This window comes from Martes martes (assembly GCF_963455335.1).
Source record: "Martes martes genome assembly, chromosome: 8".
Lineage (NCBI taxonomy): Eukaryota > Metazoa > Chordata > Mammalia > Carnivora > Mustelidae > Martes > Martes martes.
In genome coordinates this window covers 21,667,007-21,690,178 of record NC_137895.1, presented here as the reverse complement: position 1 = coordinate 21,690,178, position 23,172 = coordinate 21,667,007, and the positions used below count along the sequence as shown (strand labels likewise).

The following is a 23,172-nucleotide window of genomic DNA, read 5'->3' as shown; positions in this document are numbered from 1 at the left end:
GTATCTCCAAAGTACATAGTAGTTTCATTACAGGGAGAAAAAGTTAAATCCCTATCATAAAAATCATAACTATGCTGAAGCTGAAAGATACCTAGTGAGTCATCTCAATTTCAAGGATGAGAAAAATAAGACCCAGGGAAGTTAAATGATTTATCTGATGACACAACTCTAATGTAGAGGACAGGGAGCATAAATTTATTTTAATAATATATAATGCCTAACTATGGAAATACATTTGAAGAGCAAGCATACAGAAAGTTGCTGCGTTTTTATAAAAAGAATTCCCTAATCTCAGGCTCAGGTAGATTTTTATTTTGCCATTTGAACTTCTTAAGTTTTCAGGCAAATACTAATAAGGTAGTTTTCTAAATGGCTAGGGGAGTTTAAAACAAACACCAGTTTAATGAAAACAGAGATATATTTTCCAGAATGCTACACATGATGATTATCAGGCCAGTAATAGAAGTTATACTGTTGATGGTCTAATGAATGGTCTGGAAAAATTCCTGAAAGTTCATAGGTCCTACAAGTATTGCAGTTGTCTGATTTCCCTGGAGACAAGACAATTATCTCGTGCTCTAATGGAACCCTAAGATAAATATCTTGTAATAAATGTGCATGGCATAAAAGTGCTTTTAAGAAAACAGGTATATTTTCACTTTATTTTTTTAAAGCACCTAAACCAAATTATTGTTTTCAATGTTAATTATTCTTTTCAAAAACACCAAAACCACTGAGATACTTTTCAAATGTTAGCTTGATTACTAAATGTATATTAGGCTTATTGTTTTTTCTAATTATAAGAAAAGTAATAGAGACATAAAGTAGAAATTAAGATACAAGGACTTTAAACAGGCCAGCAAAAATTGCTAATAGTATGTTAACAGGCTTCTTAATAAACAAAGGAAAAATATTCATATTATCAGGAATAATCAGATATTTCAATATGAAGGGAAGAAAAAATGTTTGTTTTGACCTATAAAACAAACTAATGATTCAAAAACTATGGCTTTACATGTGTGTATTATACCATTATACCAATAAAGATCTTAATCTTCTTGCATTGATAACATTTATAACAGCTGGCAAAATTTCTCAGATTTTCTATATGTACAAACAATATGATAGTGTTAAGAATAAAATATAAATGTGATGTTTAAGTCTCTTTTCACTGTATAGTCAGCATAGAGATGTCTAGGAAAAAGCTTAAAATCTCATCAGCAATGCGAGGGTGTATCAAAACATAAAATGTATCATGGCTGTAAAAATAGACATTGCTAATAAAAATATTTTTATTTTTCCCACTAATAGAAATTATCCTAATAAAAATAGAAAGTATAAAGAAAATAAAAGTTATACCACCCAGAGATAAGCACTTTAAACATGTCATTGAACATACTTTCACATGCAAACACACACACAGATGATCTTACGTACACTGAACCACACATACAATTGTTTGAAATCTTTTTTGCTTTGCTCTTTATCTTTAAGAAAAAAAAAATCAGGAATATCTTTTCATGTCAAATAGGGAACTACATAATGATTTTCATGACTGCAGAGTACTTTATCACAGAATACTCCATAATTTAACCAAACCCCTATTGTAAAATATTAATCTCATTTGTGATCTTTTTTTGCAACAATATACCTTGATAAATACCCCTTACTAACCTATTTACCAACTTGTCCAATTCTCTCTTCAAGGTAAATTTCTTTTTTTTTTTTTAAGATTTTTATTTATTTATTTGACAGACAGAGATCACAAGTAGGCAGAGAGGCAGGCAGAGAGAGAAAGAGGGGGAAGCAGGCTTCCCGCTGAGCAGAGAGCATGATACAAGCCTCAATCCCAGGACCCTGGGATCATGACCTGAGCAGAAGGCAGAGGCTTAACCCACTGAGCCACTCAGGTGCCCCTCAAGGTAAATTTCTACAATTAATTCTAATTGACTACAACTAAAAGTAAAGGATAAGAGAGTGTGTATATTTTAAACTCATACCTAACAGAAATTTTACCTAAACCTTTTGGAAAGCAATTTATCCATATATTAAGATCCCTCAATGGGTTCCTGGGGCAAGGGGTTGTGCTGATCTAAGGTAGATAGGGCAGAGTAGTAAGGATGGGTAGGGAGCAGTGGAGAGGATGGTTCCCCTGCTCTGAGGGAGGGGCTCTTGAGCAACAGAGACAAAGGGGTGTGTGATGGGCACAGGTCACAATGGGCAGGAGAGGATAAAAGGGGTCCTGTGGGGTGGTTTAAGCCTAGGTGGAGGCTTTGGTTTGGGAAGAAAGGAGCAGTACAAATACAACTGGTGGTGAGGTTGTGGAATCCAAAAAAGCAGAGGCTATTGTGAACCAGTGTGTCAGGCTCAAGAGGAGGTCGCCTCCCCACTCCAAGTGAACACCAACATCTACATACCTCAACATCTGCACACTCTGACATCTATTGGGACCCCAACATCTGAGAACCTCAACATCTGTGCACCCGGACATCTACTGAGGACCGGATCTCTTACTCCTCCACATCTGCATACCATAACAACTACTGGGCCCCGACCTCTGTGGGTCTCCACATCTGTGCACCCTGGCATCTACTGGGGCCCCAACATCCGTGCACCTTGACATCTACTGAGGCCCTGACTTCTACTCCTCTACATCTGCACATGGTAACATCTACTGGGGCCCTGAGTTCTCCACTCAACATCTGAGCACCCTGTCATCTACTGGGTCTCTAACACTGTGCACCCCAATATCTCCATGTTCTAGGCAAAGCACAGTCTGGTGCGGGTGCAATTGTCTCTAGCATTGAGCAATTGGTAATCAGTACCCCCATCCTGTTCTCAGTTGCTCAAAGACAAAAAAAGCCTGCAAAAGACCACTGCTAATTCACCTGCTAGAGAAACCAGGGAAATAGGACGCCCTCCCAAGTGTGGTAAAGTGTGGAGGACCCCTAGGAGTCCTTGGTAAAAGATAGCCATGAAAAATCAATCTAAGTTACCACATTACACAGCCCAAAGCAGCCCCGCAATGGGTATGTTTAATACCTCCATGGGGAAACTGCAGCAACAACTGTATAAGGGGGAGTATACGATATTCAAGTATGCCCCAATGTTTGAGAGTGACTTTATACAGGTCAGCAAAAAAGGAGAAGTGATCGACGTGCACAACCGTGCCCGAATGGTGACTGTGGGCATTGTTCGCACAAGCCCCCACCTCACACTACCTGATGTCATGTTGCTGGCCCGACCAGCTGCTATCTGTGATGACTATAACAGATATAGTCCTGCCACCCAAGAAAAAGTTTACAAGCCTACACAGATCTTAGAGCTAACCAGACTGTTTCCCTTGAAGTTTGTAACAATATCCATCCATAATGGTAAAAAACAACAGCTCCGCCTGAAGCTTGCCACTGGCCGCTCTTTTTACCTTCAGCTGTGTCCTCCTTCTAATACAAAAGATCTTTTCGTTTACTGGGAAAACCTTGTTTACATTCTGAGACCACCAGTAGAGGCTTACAGCGGTTCCCAGGCCATCCCGGTTGGAGACACGCTGGACATAACTGGGTTTGAAGAAAAGGACAATAGCCCAGAGGTAAGGCTTCACAGAGACTCTAAAAGATGAGCCCAGGGTGCTATGGGAGAGCAGCTAAAAGTCCTGCAGAGCCGTTGGTACTGAGGTTCACCTAGTAAATTCATTACATTTAAATGGGTTCAGGGCCAAAAGAGCCTCCATTTGGAGGCCATGTCACATTGAGGAAGTTCTGGATGTTGCAAAGTGTTCCCCAATGCTATATTTCAGATATTCCTTAGCTGTCAGCAACTCTTAATTTCATGTCCAATACTGTACTGCCATCTGTGGCATCCTGACCATAGCCTCCCCACCATATCTCTCCATGATCACCATGTACTGCTTTTGTATACATCAGGTATACAGGGATGTGCTTGTGAGCATTGTTAGTAGCTATCAGAATATTAAAGTGCATGCCACTTAGCCAACAGAAATACTAACACAAGTGTATGAAAAAAAGTATATGAGGATATTCATTCGTGAATTATAATAATGTTCTAGCTGGCACTGGAATTGTCCAAGCAAAACTGGAATGATCATGTGGTCATTGTGGAAACACTGAAGAGAAGGATTCCTGCAACAAACAGGAGATTGAACTTGAGATCTCAAAATTCTTATTATAAGCTCTTATTGTTTCTCTATAGGAATAAAAGGTCTCTCTTTATTTCACTCGTTTGTCTCTCCCATAGGCAAATGTCATTCATTTCTATGGAAAGGATCAAGATCAAGTTGACATCAGGAGTCTTCACATGAACGCTGAATTGTTTGGGACCACCTCTTATGGTTATGCTGGGGAGGAATGAATTCATCATGCCTCCCACACTTAACTGCATTCAAGAGTTCAAACACTTCTGCAGTCACAAAGTCTACAGTATCAGAGAAAGGGCAGGGATGGTGACAGGAGCAGCCTTCACAGATCCAGGAAGAAGCACTGCTAGAATGGTCATAGTGGGAGCATTGGACATGTCTTAATATTGTTGTTAGCAAGGGCTGTAAACCCTTCTTATACTCAGAGGTTACTTTTAGCACATCAGTAGGAGCTACTGACCTCTTCCCAGAAGGCAGCATAAATATGGTGATTCCAAGAGCAGAAACTACTGGCAAGCCCATTGCAAAAACAGCTAACAGCTCAGTATTGGGACCCCCTCATTACAAACTTACAGAGTGAAGGCTACGTGAGTGAACAGGATGGGAGCCAGAGGTTTCCACCCAGCAGGACTGACTCTTTAGGAAAGAGTTTCAAAGCTCTATCCTGCACGTGGTACAGAGGTGGACATCTCATATAAGACTGTGGAGGAAAGCAATATCATCCATCCTAATACAATTCAACTCAAATTCTCTGCTCTAATAACATATGCTCTATTAACAGGGAAGGGTAGTAATAAAAACAAATGGCAATTTCTGATCAGGCTCTGACCTATCTTTAACTTTCCCGTAACTTGATATTTGTGATTAAATGCACAGATGACAGAATAAATGCTAAAGATTACTCTAAAAGACCCTCATCCATTTTTCATCTACATGTATTAACCAAAAAAATTCTAAAATTCCCAAAATATAACACCAGGGACAGAAACAAATGGTAGTGATTATTTATTATAGAAGTATTATTATCAGGAGTGTTGAAAAACAATTTATACTTTCTAGAAAGGGATTCATTTCCCCAGTCTTTATTCTTGTTTTTTGCCCGACTTAAATGTTATTTAACTGGGGTGCCTGGGTGGCTCAGTGGGTTAAAGCCTCTGCCTTCAGCTCAGTTCATGATCCTAGGGCCCTGGGATCGAGCCCCCCATCCGGCTCTCTGCTCCACAGGGAGCCTGCTTCCCCTTCTCTCTCTGCCTGCCTCTCTGCCTACTTGTGATCTCTGTCTGTCAAATAAGTAAAATATTTAAAAAATATATATGTTATTTAACAGCTTTGATACTAAAGTACCCAATATATTGTATAAATCTTAATTTTAATTTTCTGATGTTATCTAAATTATAAATTTCTTCGTGGATATTTGGAATTCTAAATAACATCTTGTCACAATGGAAGAATAAAATGCCATATTAAAACTAGGAAAACAGAATAATTAGCTAAAACTAGAATATAGGATCAATTCAAAATCTAGACAAAAACTAGGGTTTAGATAATCTTAGAAGTGTAAAATCTACAGGAGCAACCAGTGTTCTAATTTTGCAAGTAAAAAATCTATTTAAGATTCTAAAAGTAATACATCACATAGTTTTAATTAAGTCTGAATTTTCATAATCCTCATGTTTCTGAAGTTTAGCACTATGCTTTGAATATAGATATTTGATACATGTGTGTTGGATCCAGTTAAATTAGGAGTTATAAATGTGAAATAAATATATTTTATTTGAATCCAACAAATATGAGTATACAGAAATTTGCATAGCACTATACTAATTCCACTGATTACAAAGGCTCCTATACCAAACTGTAAGGTAGTGGTTTTTCTTGAGACCTTATATGCACAGTGGTTGGCTAAATGATTTTTATTTCAGATCTAAAAAAAAAAAAAATTTTTTTCAAAATAAAATCCTGTATTCATGAAATTTTAAGAAAACTTATTTTGAAGCTGGCCTACAAAATTCTGAGTTCAAAGCTATTGCAAATTGTAGGACAAATTTACATTTGATATGATGTCTCCAATGTCACAACAGATTTATTAAATTTTATTCTAAGTATACACACATATGTTAAAGGAGAGTCCATCAGCAAGTTGAGAACTTTAGTAGAAGTCCATATGAAAATATTAATAAAAGAATTCTATTCTTCATTCATTACATTAAATAGAGTAAAAAAAATTATATCTCAGATAACTTATAGATGTAATACAGTAACAATTAAAATACTAATAAGGATACTTTTATAAAATATAAATTTTCAAGAGTAAACAATAATGTCAGCTAATTAATGCAACCATTATTTCTCCTGCATTATATGTAAAAATACCAAAACTGAGTCATATGGTCTTAAAAACAGAGCAACAGAATAAGAGATTTCAGAAGAAAATCCAAATCAAACAGGTGCAATATAATGAGAGAAATGGGAATTATCTCTAGATGAGGCAAGTTAAACAAACAAACAAAAAGATGAAGAAGTTTAAAGAATTTGATAGTTTAAAAAATGACACAAAATACACTCATACAAATTAAGGGGGGAAATTGAAGGTGGTTAATGTAACTATTAAAATACTGTTATTTGCCAATCTTCACCAGAAAATAACCAAAGAAAAACATCTAGTATTAAAAAGTTATAAACCAAAATCGTTACTACTGAGCCTACTACCAAGCCTAATAAAATGAAAAAAATAAATATTTAGGAAGGTAGTAGAGAAGTAAATTATAGTCATATATTATTGATGGCTCAGAGTCCTAACACTTTATCTTACAAAACAAGTAAAATAGATAAAAGCATTTGATTACTAGTAAAGTCTTAAGCAGATGAGGTTATATGAATAAAATAAAATCTATATTTCTTTTGTTCCTTTCTCCTATTTCCTTACAGATATGAGGTAAAACTCTTTGAGGAAATGAAACTCCCAAATACACATATTTGTTCATTATTCCGTTCAACTACTACTTACTATTGACAATATACCAAGAACTATGTTGGCCTTAGAAATAGATGTATTACAATAATCTCTATCTTTATGGAACTCATGGTCCAGTATATATTGATAATAATTCTGTAATAAGTAGGATAGTGTCTTAAAGTCCTAAAAATAGTTCATGTTAAGGTGAAGAGATTCTTTAAGCACTATATGTTTATTTGATTTTCTCTACAATGAATTAATATTGGAAATTGAGTGGCTCTGGTCAATTTGTGACATAAGACATGAAAAAAGTGATTTTTTTTCTTAGACATAATTGTTTCATACTTGAGGCAAAACAAAATATTTTTGAGATGTAATGCTATTCTGGACAATTACTGCAAATTATTATCTGTCCAAGACTATTTTTCCACACATGCACTACGTAGTTAGACATATATACCTTTGCCATTACATTGTTTTTGTATTAAATGTTTCTTCATATATTCATTGTGGCATTGAATTTCTCAGCTCTGGATAATTTTACTTATTTTTGAAACTCCTCCATAAGCTCGTGGTCCAAAATACACAATGGTAATTTGAAGGTAATGCAAGAGAATAAAAATGACTTAACAAAGAGCGAGATGGTTTCAAAATTATAGTCAATATTTTAGAGTTTTGGTCTCATTTTTGGATTGTCCTACATAATTTCAATGATGAACATTATTCTACAATGTTTCGTTGTGCTAAAAAATTAAAAGAATCAGTGACAATGCTTATAAAGAGCCTTTCCATGTTTCCTTGAAAATCATTTTCTATTATTTTAATATAAATTGTAATTGAAAAAGCATTCTTTCAGTGAACCATTTCTGGATCATAAATATTAAAAATCTCAAAAACAACTCAATTTTTCAGGAACTAGCATCATGATCAAAATAAAACAACCACATAAAATGATATAAAGTATGTGCTTGAGTATGCACACATGTACAGCAAGTTAGATAAACTGACCTCTAACTGAAGAAAAATTACAAAATGAGTAAGATATTTATTAGATTTCCAGGAAGAGAGAAAAAAAGATTTCCTTAAAAACATGGGCAAGTATTTTTTATGTTTTACTACATCTTAAGAAAAGCAAACCATTACCTGTGCAAGAATGGGGAAGCCAAGGTTCCTACATCCGTTACAAGGAGTTAATGCTTCCCAGAGTCCTGAGGGCCCACAAGTGTTTTCATCATCATCATCATCTTCCACTTCTCCTGGTGACAAATTTATTGTAGATGAAGTTCTCTGAAATTAAATTTATATTATACCAATATATTATCTGAATGTTGTTTAGATATCTTAACATCAATTAAATTACATTATTTTCTTACAGTGTATGTTAGCAAGCAAAATCAGCTTAATATTCACCATAGTTATGTGGTTGTGCCATGGGACTAAGACAAAAACTCAGATAACTCAATTTAAGTTGAATGTTTAAAAAAAATTGAACATGAAAAAATTGGGTAAGAAAGACTATTAAGATTCAAAGTTCATAATGAAAAATAGACATGAAAATGACCCAAGAAAATATCTCAGCAGCAACAAATTAGAGATATCTTATCATTTCTAAATGCAATCAGAGGAATAGCAGGAAAATACTTTATTGAAATAAGAATTGCTAAAAGCACATTTTTTTCCACAATGTCTCCTTTTCAAAAAAATGAACTTCATAAAATTTTATATTGTATGTGTAATGGGAGTAATACTTTAAAATTAACAATAGGACTTCAGTGTTGAACCATTTGTAAAAACGGCCTAACATGCATAAGGACAAGGACAACAGGAGAGAGATTAGCAGAGGAGTAATAACAAGAAAACTTTAAGATAATGATAAACAAATGGGTATGAATTACCTGATCTAGCAAACTTGAGAAAACTGAAAACAAAATGTCTACAAGAGGAAAAATAAGCAGCATGTTTATTCATGACTGGGTGCCACCAAAGGGGCTTAAGAATTAGAGAAACTAACTTTCCATGAAGATGTATGTGCAGGTGAGCTGCAACAGGATAGACTCAGACCCATGTTCTCAACTGGCCAAGGAACTAAACCTTCACCACTGAAAAAAAATTGGAGGTTTATTTTCTGGTGGCATTGAAACAAAAAGATTAGGAATTCTAACACTCCATGCACAGTTAACAGAGGGGTGTCTCTGTAAAACAAAGAAAATAATTGAATATCTAGTAGTTGTAGCTTCCCAACCCATTCCAGTGCCTGCCCACATTTGCCCTAGATAATACGGCAGCTAGGTTTATATCCCCCAGGCAGGAGATGACAATATAGTCCCCTCTGCAGAAATTGACCTCCCAAGAAAAAAAGATCTGTAAGTCCCTAGTAAAATGATGGGGGCCTATGCCTTAACTCTTACTGTGAAGCCCACCTCTCAAAAAATCTCTACCCAGATAAACAGTTTTAGGTAAATATGAACGAGAATCCAAGCATCATCACACATCTGAAGAAAGCCTTTAACAGAGATAAAAATAAATATACAGAAAAAGTTATAAATAGTATCCACAAATAGAAGATACTTGCATCCATGAAATGAGAACAGAATGCTATTAAACAAATAAATATCTAAAACCCAATGGAAGGTGAAAAGTAAGTCTGAGGAAATCTCCCAGAAGATAGAACTAAAGATGAGGAAAAATTAAAAGTTAACAAATCGGGGATCAAATTAAGAGCTCCATGTAGAGGTAGAAGGAAATCACCAAAGTAACATTGCAAGGAATTTTGCCAAAACTGATGAAAATTCCATATTCAAAGAACTTGATGAACGCTCAGCAAACTGATTTTTTTTGTTTTAAAAAAAGGTAAAAGTCTTCAGAAGGTAGTTTTGGACACATACTTACATATTATGATTATTGAAGTTAGTAAAAATACTCTATATATTAAATTGTAAATGGTACCCCCTTGACTCCCCCAGAAGTTGTGACTTTAAAATATAAGACTTTAGGGTGCCTGGGTGACTCAGTTGGTTAAGCATTCATCTCTCAATTTCAGCTCAGATCATGATCTCAGGGTCACGGTATCGAGGCCCACGTGTGGCTCCTTGCTGAAGACCCTCTCTCTCTCTCCTTCTGCTCCTCCCCCATCCCTGTGCTTGTGCTCTCTCACATTCTGAAATAAAGAAATCCTTAAAAAAATAAAAGACTTTATTTTTCTATATTGACATCTTAAATTTCCCTTGATCAATTTTCAATAACTGAGAAATCATAAACTTAAAAAGCCCCATAGGCAGTTACAGCCTGTAAGATACAACAATAATAATAGCTATAATTGATTGAGCATTTACTATGTGACACTTTTTATTTTAATTCACACAAACTAAGGCACAGAGAGGTCAAGTAAAACTAAGATCAGAGAGCTGGTAAGTGGCAGAAAAAGGATTCCAATCCAGACTGCCTGACTCCAGAGCTGACCCCCTTGACCACTATGATACATTGCTTCTCATTCAACACAATATCCTGTAAAAAGGAGGGCATGTATTGCATGGAGCACTGGGTGTGGTGCATAAACAATGAACATTGGAACACTGAAAAAATTAAATTAAATTTAAAAAATAAAAAAAAGAGTAACCAAGCTGATGTAATTGCAGTTTAAATTTTTAAAAAGTGTATTTGTTAATATATTTCTGCTATATGATGACACTCCTGAAAACAATTTGCTCTCTGTGATGACTAAAATTTCTATGATTTTGTACATAGTCACCCATCCTTTCATGAAAACACATTTCTGAAATCAGTAACAAAAGGTGAAAAGCACGGGGATTTTTCATCCCACAGACATCCTGGTGAGAAAATCTTGGGGTATCTAAAACTTTAATCTAGCAAGAGCATCTATGTGTATGGTCAATGCTGTCTACAAAATACAATAAAATAACCAAATAGGCTTCTCCTTCACCAACTCATGATCAGTTGTTTGTTTGACCATCAATGTTGACATGGCATAGCACCATAAATCATTACATTCATGGTAAGAATTATCAACATTTCACAAATTAATCAGTTCTTTTGTATTTATGTTAATGATACTATAATTATTTGATCCAATTTTACAGGGAACTTCCTCTATCTTTTCTCCAGAGAAACACCCTGTTTATGTGTCTTCTTTGCTCATAAATTACTTCACACTGTACAGTAAATAATACCCAAATTCCTCAAGGTTCTATGGTCAAACTATTTTCAACACTTTTACTTCCTCTACTATACCCTAATCATGTTCGATGCATTTATTCATGCCTTTCATCTTACTTCTCCATGCAGCATATTATACTGGTTAAGAGTTTAGGCTCTAAAATTTGTTCTGAAATTTCAGCTTGCCTACTTATTAGCGTGATTTTTGTCAAATATGACCATTGTCAGCCTCTCTTGCCTTATCTACTCAACGGAAATAATATAAAAGAAGCTCCCTCACCAGGTGGTGGGTATTAGGGAGGGCACGTATTGCATGGAGCACTGGGTGTGGTGCAAAAACAATGAATACTATTACGCCAAAAATAAAAAATAAATAAATAAAAATTAAAAAAAAAAGAACCTCCCTCAGAATTTTTTTGATACTTAAATAAGGTGATGAATATAAAGTGCCTGACACATAATAAGGTTTCAATACATATTAACTACCATTTTAGCTATTATTATCTTATGAGCCCACTGATTCCTCGAAATACAGCTCAGATTCCACTTTTTAGATTTCCCACAAACAGAAATGATATGGCTCTCTTCTAAATGTCTGTAGCTCTTTGAGTGAGTTTGTGTATTATAATATTTCACATAGACCTTGAGATGATGGATGGCATAGTGGCAAAGAGAAGTAGATGTGAAGTCAAATAGATATATATATTTAAAACACATCTTTGCTGTTTTCAACTGTGCTACTTAGAGAAAATCACATAATCTTATTATTCCTAGCTTCTTTATCTGAAAAGGAGGTAAAATAATAATTCCTACTTAATAGGGTTGTACGAGGATAAAATTAATTGCATGATAGTGACTGTCATGTGAAAAATAATGAATACATACTGTTATTTTTATTATTACCTTTATCCTGAAAGAGTTGTACATACACACACACACACACTCACACACAACTTATTTATCCTAGTTAACTGTAAGTTATTTGAAAGCAAATGTTGTCTTATTCACATTTGTATCTCTTATAATGTGTATGCATTATAGAATTTAACAATTATTTATTGAATGAATTATCAATGAATTTCAAACTATCATTTTCAGTTAACTACCTAAAAAATTTTACTAACATTAAGGGGTATATATAATTGCATTGTAAATCTCACTGTAGTTACTTTAGTTTTATTTTCTATTAACCATTACCAGCAGCATTAGCAGAAATAACAAAATTTATCAGTGGTCTAGTACTGCCCCCTAAAGACAGTATATAAATTAGCGGTGTAAAACAATTTCCATGTGCTGCTGTACAATTAAAAAATGTCTGGGAAAGGTTTTTTATCAAACTAAATATAATCTTCAATTACTTATGAAAAGAAAGCCACATGAACGCACTTAAACTTGGGAGTTTCCTTTATTCCAAATGCCTTTGAAACTTTTTATTGGAGACCGAACTGTGTTCCTAAAGTTCCAGGAATTCTTCCATAGAATATAGACCTAAATTGTCATGATTTAAGCCTATTATCCTTCTTGGTTAATACATAGTAATTATGTGGATGAAAGATTGGACCAGTTCTACATTGTCACAAAGGACTAAAGTCATAATACATAAATATCATGGGCCGACAAATTTGAGCTCAAAGAAAAATACTTCTAAAATAATTACATCAGTCTAACATTAAAGAAAACAAAAAAAAAATGAGCATTGTGCTGTCTTCATTTTTAGAATTACAGGGTGGATATGTGTGCCCAGTTTTTAAAGCAGTTTAGATTATGTTTTCCAGGGAAGGACAAGTCTGAGAATTTATGAATTGACTTTCTTGAAAGGATGATAGTTTCACTATTTCAGTTCTAAATCATATTTTTGATATGCCTCCTGCCAGAAAAAATCTACCTGTTCTGGGGGAAAGGAAAAAAAATCCTATCCTACTATCTGAAGATAACTTTCAGAACAAGTTATCACTGAGAAAGCCTTTTCGGTTTCATTTTGAAGTTAAACTGATGCTTTTGAGCATCTGTCAGTACTTTGATTTCTGAAGTAAGAATGCAAGCATGGTGCATTTTGAAGGCTTTGCAAACCCAATGGCTCACTCCCAAACCCCTGGGTATTCTTTCTCATTCTGGAAGTGAGAATCTGTAGCAGAAACTGTCATGTCCCACAGTGTTGGTAGGCGACCTCAAGGAGCCGGTCCAGTCCAGCTCTGAGCACCTGGGCACTCCTGGCCAGAGGTAATCATGGTTAGGACTACAGACTCTGCTTGCTGCAGATGCAACCATAACAGATGTAAAACTCCTTAGCAATCAAGTAAGTTGTTTGCTTTCTATTTTACATAGGATATTGTTTTCAGATTTTAAAACTTATTTATTTGACAGACAGAGATCACAGGCAGGCAGAGAGGCAGGCAGAGGGGGTGCAGGGGGAAGCAGGCTCCCTGCGGAGCAGAGAACCCGACGCAGGGCTCTATCCCAGGACCCTGAGATCATGACCTGAGCCAAAGGCAGAGGCTTAACCCACTGAGCCACCCAGGTGCCCCAGGAAATTGTTTTCTAAAACTAAAATACTTGAGACACCTGGGTGGCTGTCTTTGGCTCAGGTCATGATCCCAGGACCTTAGGATCAAGTCTGCCATTGGGCTCCCTGCTCAGCATGGAGTCTGCTTAACCCTCTGCCTACTGTTCCCCCTGCTTGTGCTCTCTCTCTGAGAAATAAATAAATAAAATCTTTTTAAAATAAAATACTTGAATTGTGAGAAAGTGTGACCTCAGTTTGTATTAATTAGTTTTTGAGGAAGTGTAATAATCCATGAAATGTGAATAAATGGAAAGTAAACAAAAAAAAGTGGTTTCAGATATTGAATAGCCCAATAAAGTAGCATTGGGATTTCCCCTGTTTGACAACTGAAGAAGTCAATATTCTTACAATGTTATTTAATTTGCAAGATCATCCTACAAATGAGACTAAATTATGATCCAAGTCTTCTGACTCTAGGCGCTATAATCTTTCTTCTACCATGGAAACCAAACTCCTAACAACAGATAGTCAAGATGTTCAAAATATCCACAAAGAAAATGTTTTTTCTGTCATAGTTTATAAATGAAGGTCTTTACTTTTTAACTCTAAAATTCTAAAGTCTATGCAGTTGAAATGAAGGATTAAGGACCTGTTATGATGCCACAGAACCCCTTTATATCCTCACCAGTCAATTCTCTAACGCATATCTTTATAAATATGGCAGTGGTGGGGCAAAGATGGAGGATATCTATGTCCTGTCTAAATGTCACTGGAGGAAACCGGGGGTGCTCAACTTAGCCAGAACATAGGAGAACAATGTATGGGTGGGGAAATGGGATGATGGAATAGACAAGACTGTTGTTTTTCCTACCAGAAGTACAAAAACCAAAATGAAAATAGGACAACCATCTAATTGAACTGTCAATGCAAAGGGACCAGACAGAAAAATAGACTCCAGGAGGCAGGCAACCATCAGAAATGGAGGTCCATACAAAGGAAGACCATTTGGAATAGGAGTCAGCAATCTGGACAACTGTGCAGCTAAGTCCCAAGTGTTTTTGTCTTTGTTTTGCAAAAGATGAAGCTGGTTTATTGATTTTTAATGAAATTCTAAGTAATACATGCTTATTGTAAAACAAGTTATTCAAAATTAAAAGTTATTAAAGGAGAAAGTGAAGTTTTCCTAACCTCATTCTCACTGTAAGCACTCAGAGCATGTCTTTCCAGATTTTGAACTTGTCTGACAATTTTGTTAGGATAAATTCATAAATATGTAATTGTATTTCAAAAAGCACAACCATTTTAAACTTTGTATATACTGCCAATGTTGTTTCTAACTTACTCTCCACACAGTGCGCAGAGTTTTTTTTTAATATGAAAATATGAATATATTACCCTCATCCTTAAGAGCATTCAAGTTTCATCATTCTTTAAGTAAAATGCAAAATTCTTTATCATCCAAAAGGCTGGATATGACTTGCCCTCACCTGCCTCTCTAGTTTTGTCCCCCCACCATCCTTCTTCTTCCCCTTTGCTCATAACATTTAAACACACTACACTGTCTCTTTCCTGGAATATATCAAGCTTCCTCCTACCTAGAACTTCACTTATGAACTTCACAACTAACAGTCTCCCAGGATACATTCTCTCTTCTTCCATTTGTCTTTAGGAACAGAACACCTAGCCCTCTTTTTCTATAGTTATAATAACAAGCCCTTTTAGTTGGACATATGCCTACCTTGAATAAAGACATTTCCCAAGCTCCATTACAGGTAGGTGTGGGCATGTGATTACCTTAGTCCCTTTGGGTAAAAGAAGTGTTCTTAAAGTGATGAAACACGTCCTTCTTCCCCCGCTTTCTTTTTCTATTGATGGGGATGCTAATGAAATGGCTGGAGCTGAAACAGTTATGTTGAACCATGAGGTTTCCTTGAAACTAGAGAACATACACAGTGGAACAATAAAATAGAATAATCCTGGATTCCTCTTGCTGATGAGTACTACCAGCCTTAGACTGCCTCGTCTAAGCTTTTCATGTAGGAGTGGAAAAAAAATCCTTTTAAAGATATTTTAGATTTTCTGTTCCTTGCTATTGTACCAAATCCTAAAAAATAAATTGTGGGAACATTCTCTTCTCTTATCTTCATCAGGATTAATCTTACTTGTGCTTTAGGTGTGAACTTAACTCCCTTCCTTTGGTAGCCTTTCTTGATCCCCCAGTCAAAATTAGTTTCCTTTCTTACGTGTTTTCACAGCATCCTACTTTTTTTAATAGCAATTATCAAAATATAAGTTTACAGTTACTTGTGTGATTTTGGTTCAATATCTCCTATTCCTACTCAGTTACAAGCTGCCTGATTGCTGAGATGTCTGTTGGGTTAGCTACCACAAGCACTGTACTTAGCACAGTGTCTGAAACATTAAAGACCTTTCCATTCCATATGTGTTTGATGAATAAATGAGTTAATGAATAAATGCCAGCTTGCCTTCAAAATTAACATGAGCATTCACACCAATTTAACTATAACCCAGATCTGAGTGTACTTTATCTTCTGACTCTACTGAATTCACTTGCTTTCACTGTGTTTGTCCTATATTCAAGCTAATGTAGAACTCAGCATCTATTGATTTCATTAAAGAACACATTCATACATTTCCCCTTCCACCGAGAAGTGCCGAGCTTCTTTAATGTCTATTTCCTCCCATAGGTTTATTCCATTAGCTCTTTGAATTCCTCTCTTTCATTATGCAGAACAATTTAACTCTAGTATACATTTCATCTCCAAATTTGCATAGCCAATCCCATTACACAGGTGACTTTTCATAGGATTTTTTTTTTGTCAACTTGGAAGACAATAGGAAAAGACAGATCGATAATATTTTATTTTTTATATTATTTTTTAAATTGGGGAACTAAGGGATATGGTGAGAGAAAGAAAATTGTAAGACATTAAGCTGGCTTATTTATAAACTGAAACTATGACAGGGCCAATGATCAAACAAATACAGGTCAGTGACCATATTACTCAAAAAGAAGCAGACTCGGTTTATCTTAAATTCAGTCCTGAAAAAGAGATCACATGCCACAATTTAATAATAGCAATGCTCAGAAAACTTAGTGTCAAAAATAATACCTTCATCAGCTTATTAACACTAAACATCTGTTTAGTTTTCTGAAAATAACTTCAATGCTACCCTAGACTAGCTTTGCACTTCAGCCATTCCAGGTTAGTGAAATTCACCAAAGCTGCAACATTTAAGTCCTCTGAAAAACACAATTTCTCTCAGATTTATTTGAAGTTACCTGGGAATGCTAAATAGCTTTTATATCTGCAAGGAAAAGAAAGGAAGAAGAAAAACAAGTTTTTATGCCAATGAGCACACTGAGTCCACCTCTTACGATCCACAACACCAAAATGATGTTACTCTGTACAGTGGTATTTGGAACTAGGAGATTTGCAAGTATCAGAAGTATTTCACACTTTCCGAAGGATGGACTTGCTAGTAAAGCAATTATTTTTAGTTGTAAGAAATACTGAAGAACAGATTAAGGAGAGCCAGAAAGCCCCTGCCTAGGCGCAAAGGTTTCAGAGACTATTTCTCTTCTCTAAATCCCACAGTACAGATGGTGCTGACAACTCAGTCTACTGTTTTGAACTATCTGTTAGATGTTACATAAAGTGTATCTTATCTTTATGATTATGTGACCAATATTTTCTATTATTTGTGTAACCTGAGAAATGACTAGCACAATTCTGGACACCTTAAATGCACATAGTTGTGACTTGACAACTCTGGTCCTTTCTCATTTTTTATGTCTTCTTTAAACAACTGTAAATAGAAATCCCCTTTAAACAAATGTAATATAAAAATGCTAATGTGCTAGTTCCATACATATATACAGTATGTATGGAAATACGTATATGTTCATGTGTATGTGTGTGTGTGTGTATGTATTGGACTAAAAAACAGAAAATAAAAAGTATGTTTGATCAGGAAAACAGGCCCAAAAAGACTTTTAATAATCTCATAATCAAAAGATAAAAATTGTCCACTCTTAAATAGCAATATTTTACCATGTTCATCATGTAATAACATTATTTACCATTCCTCACATGTATATTTTATATACTATTCTCTTTATTATACTGTATTTTCATCCATTTTATGGGGAAGCAGTTGCTCGGTTACATGAAAAGCAAAGAATGTGATTGAAAATATATTAATTAAGCCAACATAAAGTAACAAAACTTACAACTGAAGCATTTTACACTGAAAAGTAAATGAATACAAAATAGATATTAAGTTTGTCAGATGCATAGAAAACTGATTAACTCTAGGTCACAATGACACTAAATCAAAATAGGATAAATAAAACAGGAATAGAAATTGGGGATTTTTCACAGCCTGTTAATATTATATCGCCAAGGGTAGGTTAAGGACACATCACTGCTAAGAGATGTGGAACAGATGGTTTAGACTAATGATTTGATACTACTGGAGACCTTCCATGATTCACATAATTGGTTGGAGGAAATTACACAATAAGCAGTGGTCTTCATTTTATTTTTAATAAAATATTTCTCATATTGCAAGAGAAAATAATTTCTTAACTTTATCATCTCACAGGAGAATGGAAATAAAAGACTAAGATCATTAGTTCAGGCCCATGAAAAGCTTAAAGCCACAGAAAGTAAGACTAAAATATTAAATAATTCTTTAAAAATATAAAAGATTTTAGATATGTTAGTGTTTGTAAATTCAACTGCAGGATCAAAACATTCTTTTAACAACACTAGACAAAACCCTGGGGAGAAAAGAAAACAAACTTAGGAAATTAAAAAATGCACGGAGAACATAACAAAGGAAAACTATAAGTGGTCAAAAGAACAGCTGATACAGAATCTTTTAAATGCACCCAATTAGGATGTCTTTAAAATGCTTATTTGTAAGTGCTTTCATTAGTAATTACTAAATATTTATTAACATAATGAAATAAAATCATAACACCCCTATGAGATGCATGTATTACTAACTGCTATGAATTGATATTACTATTGTATGGTATTTGGGGTTCTAATAATAAAACACCTTCACTTACAATGCTTTCACTTACACAAATTTAGACCTAATGTGTCAATTTACTTAAAGAGCTATGAAAATTGAAATTCAAATAATTACAAATGAACAAGTCAAATTTTCTTTATAAATAATAGTATATAATATATATTATATACATATATATGTATATATATAATATAATAATAGTGTTACAACAATTATATATGTCTAAATAATCCTTTGCCAATCAGATCACACAATCAACAAAATCTTCATAGGTTTTGCAAATATTAGAAAAATAAATCTCAAAACATCTTCGGGGATAGATATGATTTCCTTTTTTTCCAGTTTATACACAAAGATCATGCTAATCCATAGAGTGAACTATGTATGTAAAGGTGAAAGATGTATAAAAAATTGGAATCTAGATCACAGTTTGGTCACATCGTTACTGATTAGATAGCAATTAGCAGCAAAAATATATATTTAAAGGTGTTTTAAATATTTAAAAATTCTCTGACTCATTAAAAAAGGATTTGAGGGGCGCCTGGGTGGCTCAGTGGATTAAAGCCTCTGCCTTCGCTTCAAGTCATGATCCCAGGGTCCTGAGATCGAGCCCCACATCAGGCTCCCTCCTCAGCAGGGAGCCCCCTTCCTCCTCTCTCTCTGCCTGCCTCTCTCTCTGCTTACTTATGATCTCTGCCTGTCAAATAAATAAATAAAATCTTTAAAAAAAATACTTGTTAAAAATAAAATAAAATAAAAAAGGATTTGTTAGAATACATACAACAATGCAATATAAGAAATTACATCCCCATAGAAGGTATTTCTATTGTAAGGGGTGTGTATGTGTGTGTGCGTGTGTGTGTGTGTGCATGTTAAATATACCTGGTGAGTCTGTTTTCCAGTGCAGAGAAGTTAAATTGTTTATTAGAGTTTTTTAAAGCCATGTGTCCTGATAGAAATCTTCTAGGCCTGTATTCTTGGCTTATAATAAACTCATGCTCAAAATAACTTTAGATTTAGGTTATTTTCTAATCCTAAAAGCATTTTCCTCAATTTCACCAGCCACAGTGAACAGGATAGTGTGCATACGAGAGAAAGGAAAGGGTCTGAATGAAATCTTGAGAAACAAACTCTTGAAGTTAATTTTTCATCTCAAGGCCCAACTTTGACCTGGTTGATTTAAAGTCATAAACATATTATCTACAATAGAATCCTTTCCCAGGGGTAACAGCTGGTAAAGAGGGAGGTCTATATCTTACTTATGTTTGTACTTTTAGTACCTAGAGTAGTATATGGCACAGAGTGGGTATTTGAATGCTGAATTTAATATGCTTCTTTTATATGCTCAACACACCCAATAAATTTTTGATTGAAATATTTCACTAATTTGCACTAGCAAAGAAACTCAAAACTAATGTTTTCTCCCTGATAAACTACCTTTAAGTAATAATCAGATTAACAATACTTGAGTGTCTTAAAAAACCTCTTTCTTGAGATAATTTTTTAAGTAAAAGAGAACTTTCCAGAGGCACCAGGACAAGCTAAAACTAAATGGCAATATCCTTTAATCTGTGCAACATTCTTGCCATCTGCCAGCATTTAATGAAATTTCCCAGATCCAAGATCAAACACCTGAATTGAAATGCCAGAGCCATATTGTGTCTAGTCCTGGCACTAAACCTAGGCTGGATAAGTCATTTGTCTGAGATACTAAGTGGGATATACCCATGACAATCAAAAACATCAGCAATTTCTGATTTACCAGATGTTACCATGGAGTCATTCCCCAGTCTTCCACAATGATCACCGTAATTGAGAACTAATTTCATCTACAAGAAAAGAATTTTTCTGTTCCTCAACTGTGGATTTCTATCATCTGAAAAACCCTTTCAAGGATACACAGCTCTGACCAAACAGGACTGCTCCAAACAGATCTGACCCTATACCTAATTAAATCTGTCACTTATATCACAGACAGTGCCATCCTATCATTACCTAAAGTCAAAGTCTCTTCCTAGAGCAGTCTATATCTAATAACTGGCCAATGAAATCTAGTTATCTTTTCTCAACCTAGGACAACTCTGAAGGGCAATTCCAGCTTCAGAGCTCCGTGTGATGTTGACCAACCCGTAAGGGACCACCCAGTGGGCTGCGACTCTACTTTCTCCAATGAGGTCTGAACCACAATCTTGTGCAAAAGTCCTCTCTTCCAAGTTTGTCTTGCCTTGGGTACTTTCCCTCAGCCATAAACTACCTTTACAAAATGTCTTAAAATCTTTTTATGTCAAGCTTCGTCTGTTTGAATTGCTATGTGATATCTGTTTCCTAATGTGACCCAGACTAAAACAATACCTTTTAGCTTCAAGCATGTGCCGTGGTTGAAAGCAGAAATCAATGAATGGTGCTGAATCCTGGAAAGTTCAGTCAACTACTGAAAAGCAGTCTGAAGAGCTGGAGATTTTCACACTAAACTATATATTATTTAAGGTACAACATTTTTCAAAGGACAGAAAAAGGTATTTGATTCCCTAGCAAATTCTAACAAAAGTTAAAGAGCTTAACTTCATTCTAGAAAATATCTCTTTAAGTGGATGCTTGTTAGACATCACAAATTGACTGCTATATCAACCTATCATTAAAAGTTTAGATGTGAGAGTGGAAACGTATTAGACCCAAAAGAAAGATGGGATTAATAATATCAATGACCAATTGGAAATATAGGGTCTAAAAAGCCTTTACTTCCTTTAAAAATGAGCAAATGGCAGGATGCCTGGGAGACTTGATTAAGTGTCTAGTTCTTGATTTCAGCTCAAGTCATGTTTTCAGGGTCATGAGAATGAGCCCTGTGGGAGACTCCATGGTGGGCATGAAGCCCTGCTTAAGATTCTCTCTCTACCTCTGCCCCTCTCATTCACATGCTCGCTCTTTCTCTCACTCGCTGTCTCTGAAAAAAAAAAAAAAAAAAAGAAAAGAAAAAGAACAAACTGTAAAAAGGCTCTCATGGGAGGAGACTATTAAAAGATATTGTAAGGAAACATAAGGAAAGGAAATAGTTTCTAGGATATTTCTTTTTCTCTGAAATTGGTTTTATATAAGATACAAAAAAATTAGCAAATATATTTAGCATCTTTTAAAACATTCAAAAACTAGCCAGTATGAAACTGTGCATAAAAGAGGCAACATAGCATAGATTTCTACCCTTTGAAAAGTGTTTACAAGTAGTCCTTGGCTGGTCACTGGGAACTTGGGATTTCTGAGGAATTCCTATCACTTGGACAAGAGTGGTTGACTGTGCCTAAATTGTTTCTGAGAAGAGTGATTTGTGCTGACTGTTTGATTTCCTTCTGGGAATCTGGGATTATGGTACATGCTAGGGTGTCTACATGACTAGCCCCCAGGAAAGATCTGGGATCTGAGTCTTAAATGAGCTTCCCCAGTTGGCAACATTTCACAAGTGTTGTCACAACTCGTCGCTGGGAGAATTAAAGGCATCCTGTTTGACTCCACTGTTAGAGAACCCTTAAAAGCATGTGCCTGTTTTCTTCCCAACTTCATCCATGCATTTTTTTCCCTAGCCTGATTTGCTTTGTATATTTCCCTGTAATAAATCATTACTGTGAGTACAACTATTTGCTGAATCCTGTAAGTCCTCCTAGTAAAACCTGGAGATTACCTTGGGGACTTTCAACACAAAAACATCAACAGAGAATGACAAGAAAAGAAAAGGCTCAGGTTGAGACAAAGATACAAATAAAACTGGTTGAAATGAGAAAAGAATGGATTACAAAATTCTTTTTGGAAGTCTCTAAGAGCCAAATTGATGTTACAAAATGTCATTTAGTGTTTTGATCACCAAATTAAAGAAGCTGGCCCAAATTCACAGAAGAAGGATAAAAATTTGTCAGAAAATCTGGTCCATCAGAAAAATCAAGAACACTGATAGACTCTAAGAACAGATAATCCTGAATGAATAAGCCTCAGCAATGGATATAGAGGAAATCATCAAAAATAGAATAGAAGAAAACTCTCTAGAATCAAGAAAGATCTGGTATACAGCAAATGCCTCAAAAAATTAATGGAAAAGAATTGTGTCCAGACATATCTTGGCAAAATCTTTTAATTCTAAGGAAAAAGAATAAGCTCTTCAAGCTTTCAGAATGAGCATTCAGGTTGCCCACTATACTAGTTAGAACTCTTGGATACAAATAACAGAAACTGACACTGGCTAAATGAAGCAGAAAATACAACTATGTAAGTATTGTATACTTCGCAGGATCAATAAAAAGCCTAAAACTTCAGGCAATGAGAAGACACCACTGG

At 35.1% G+C, this 23,172-nt stretch overlaps 2 protein-coding genes across 10 annotated transcripts in view; one reads left to right on the top strand and one right to left on the bottom strand.

Annotated features, from left to right (window-relative positions):
- Positions 1-23,172, bottom strand: part of ANKS1B (ankyrin repeat and sterile alpha motif domain containing 1B) — a gene marked incomplete at its 5' end in the record, with an annotated part of 1,134,786 nt that overhangs the window by 840,570 nt on the left and 271,044 nt on the right. For 8 of the 9 annotated variants that reach the window (XM_080810753.1, XM_080810755.1, XM_080810756.1 and 5 more), the window contains one exon: positions 8,253-8,396. The exons of the other annotated variant lie outside the window; for it this stretch is intronic. In XM_080810753.1, coding sequence (XP_080666879.1) covers positions 8,253-8,396 — 144 coding nt within the window. The remainder of the gene's footprint in view (positions 1-8,252; positions 8,397-23,172) is intronic. 9 annotated transcript variants of the gene reach the window in all.
- GARIN6 (golgi associated RAB2 interactor family member 6) lies at positions 2,999-4,368 on the top strand (the record flags this gene model as incomplete). Its single annotated transcript, XM_080811829.1, has 2 exons — positions 2,999-3,589; positions 4,255-4,368. Exons 1-2 carry the CDS (start codon positions 3,026-3,028, stop codon positions 4,366-4,368), a joined length of 678 nt encoding a protein of 225 aa, XP_080667955.1. The 5' UTR covers positions 2,999-3,025.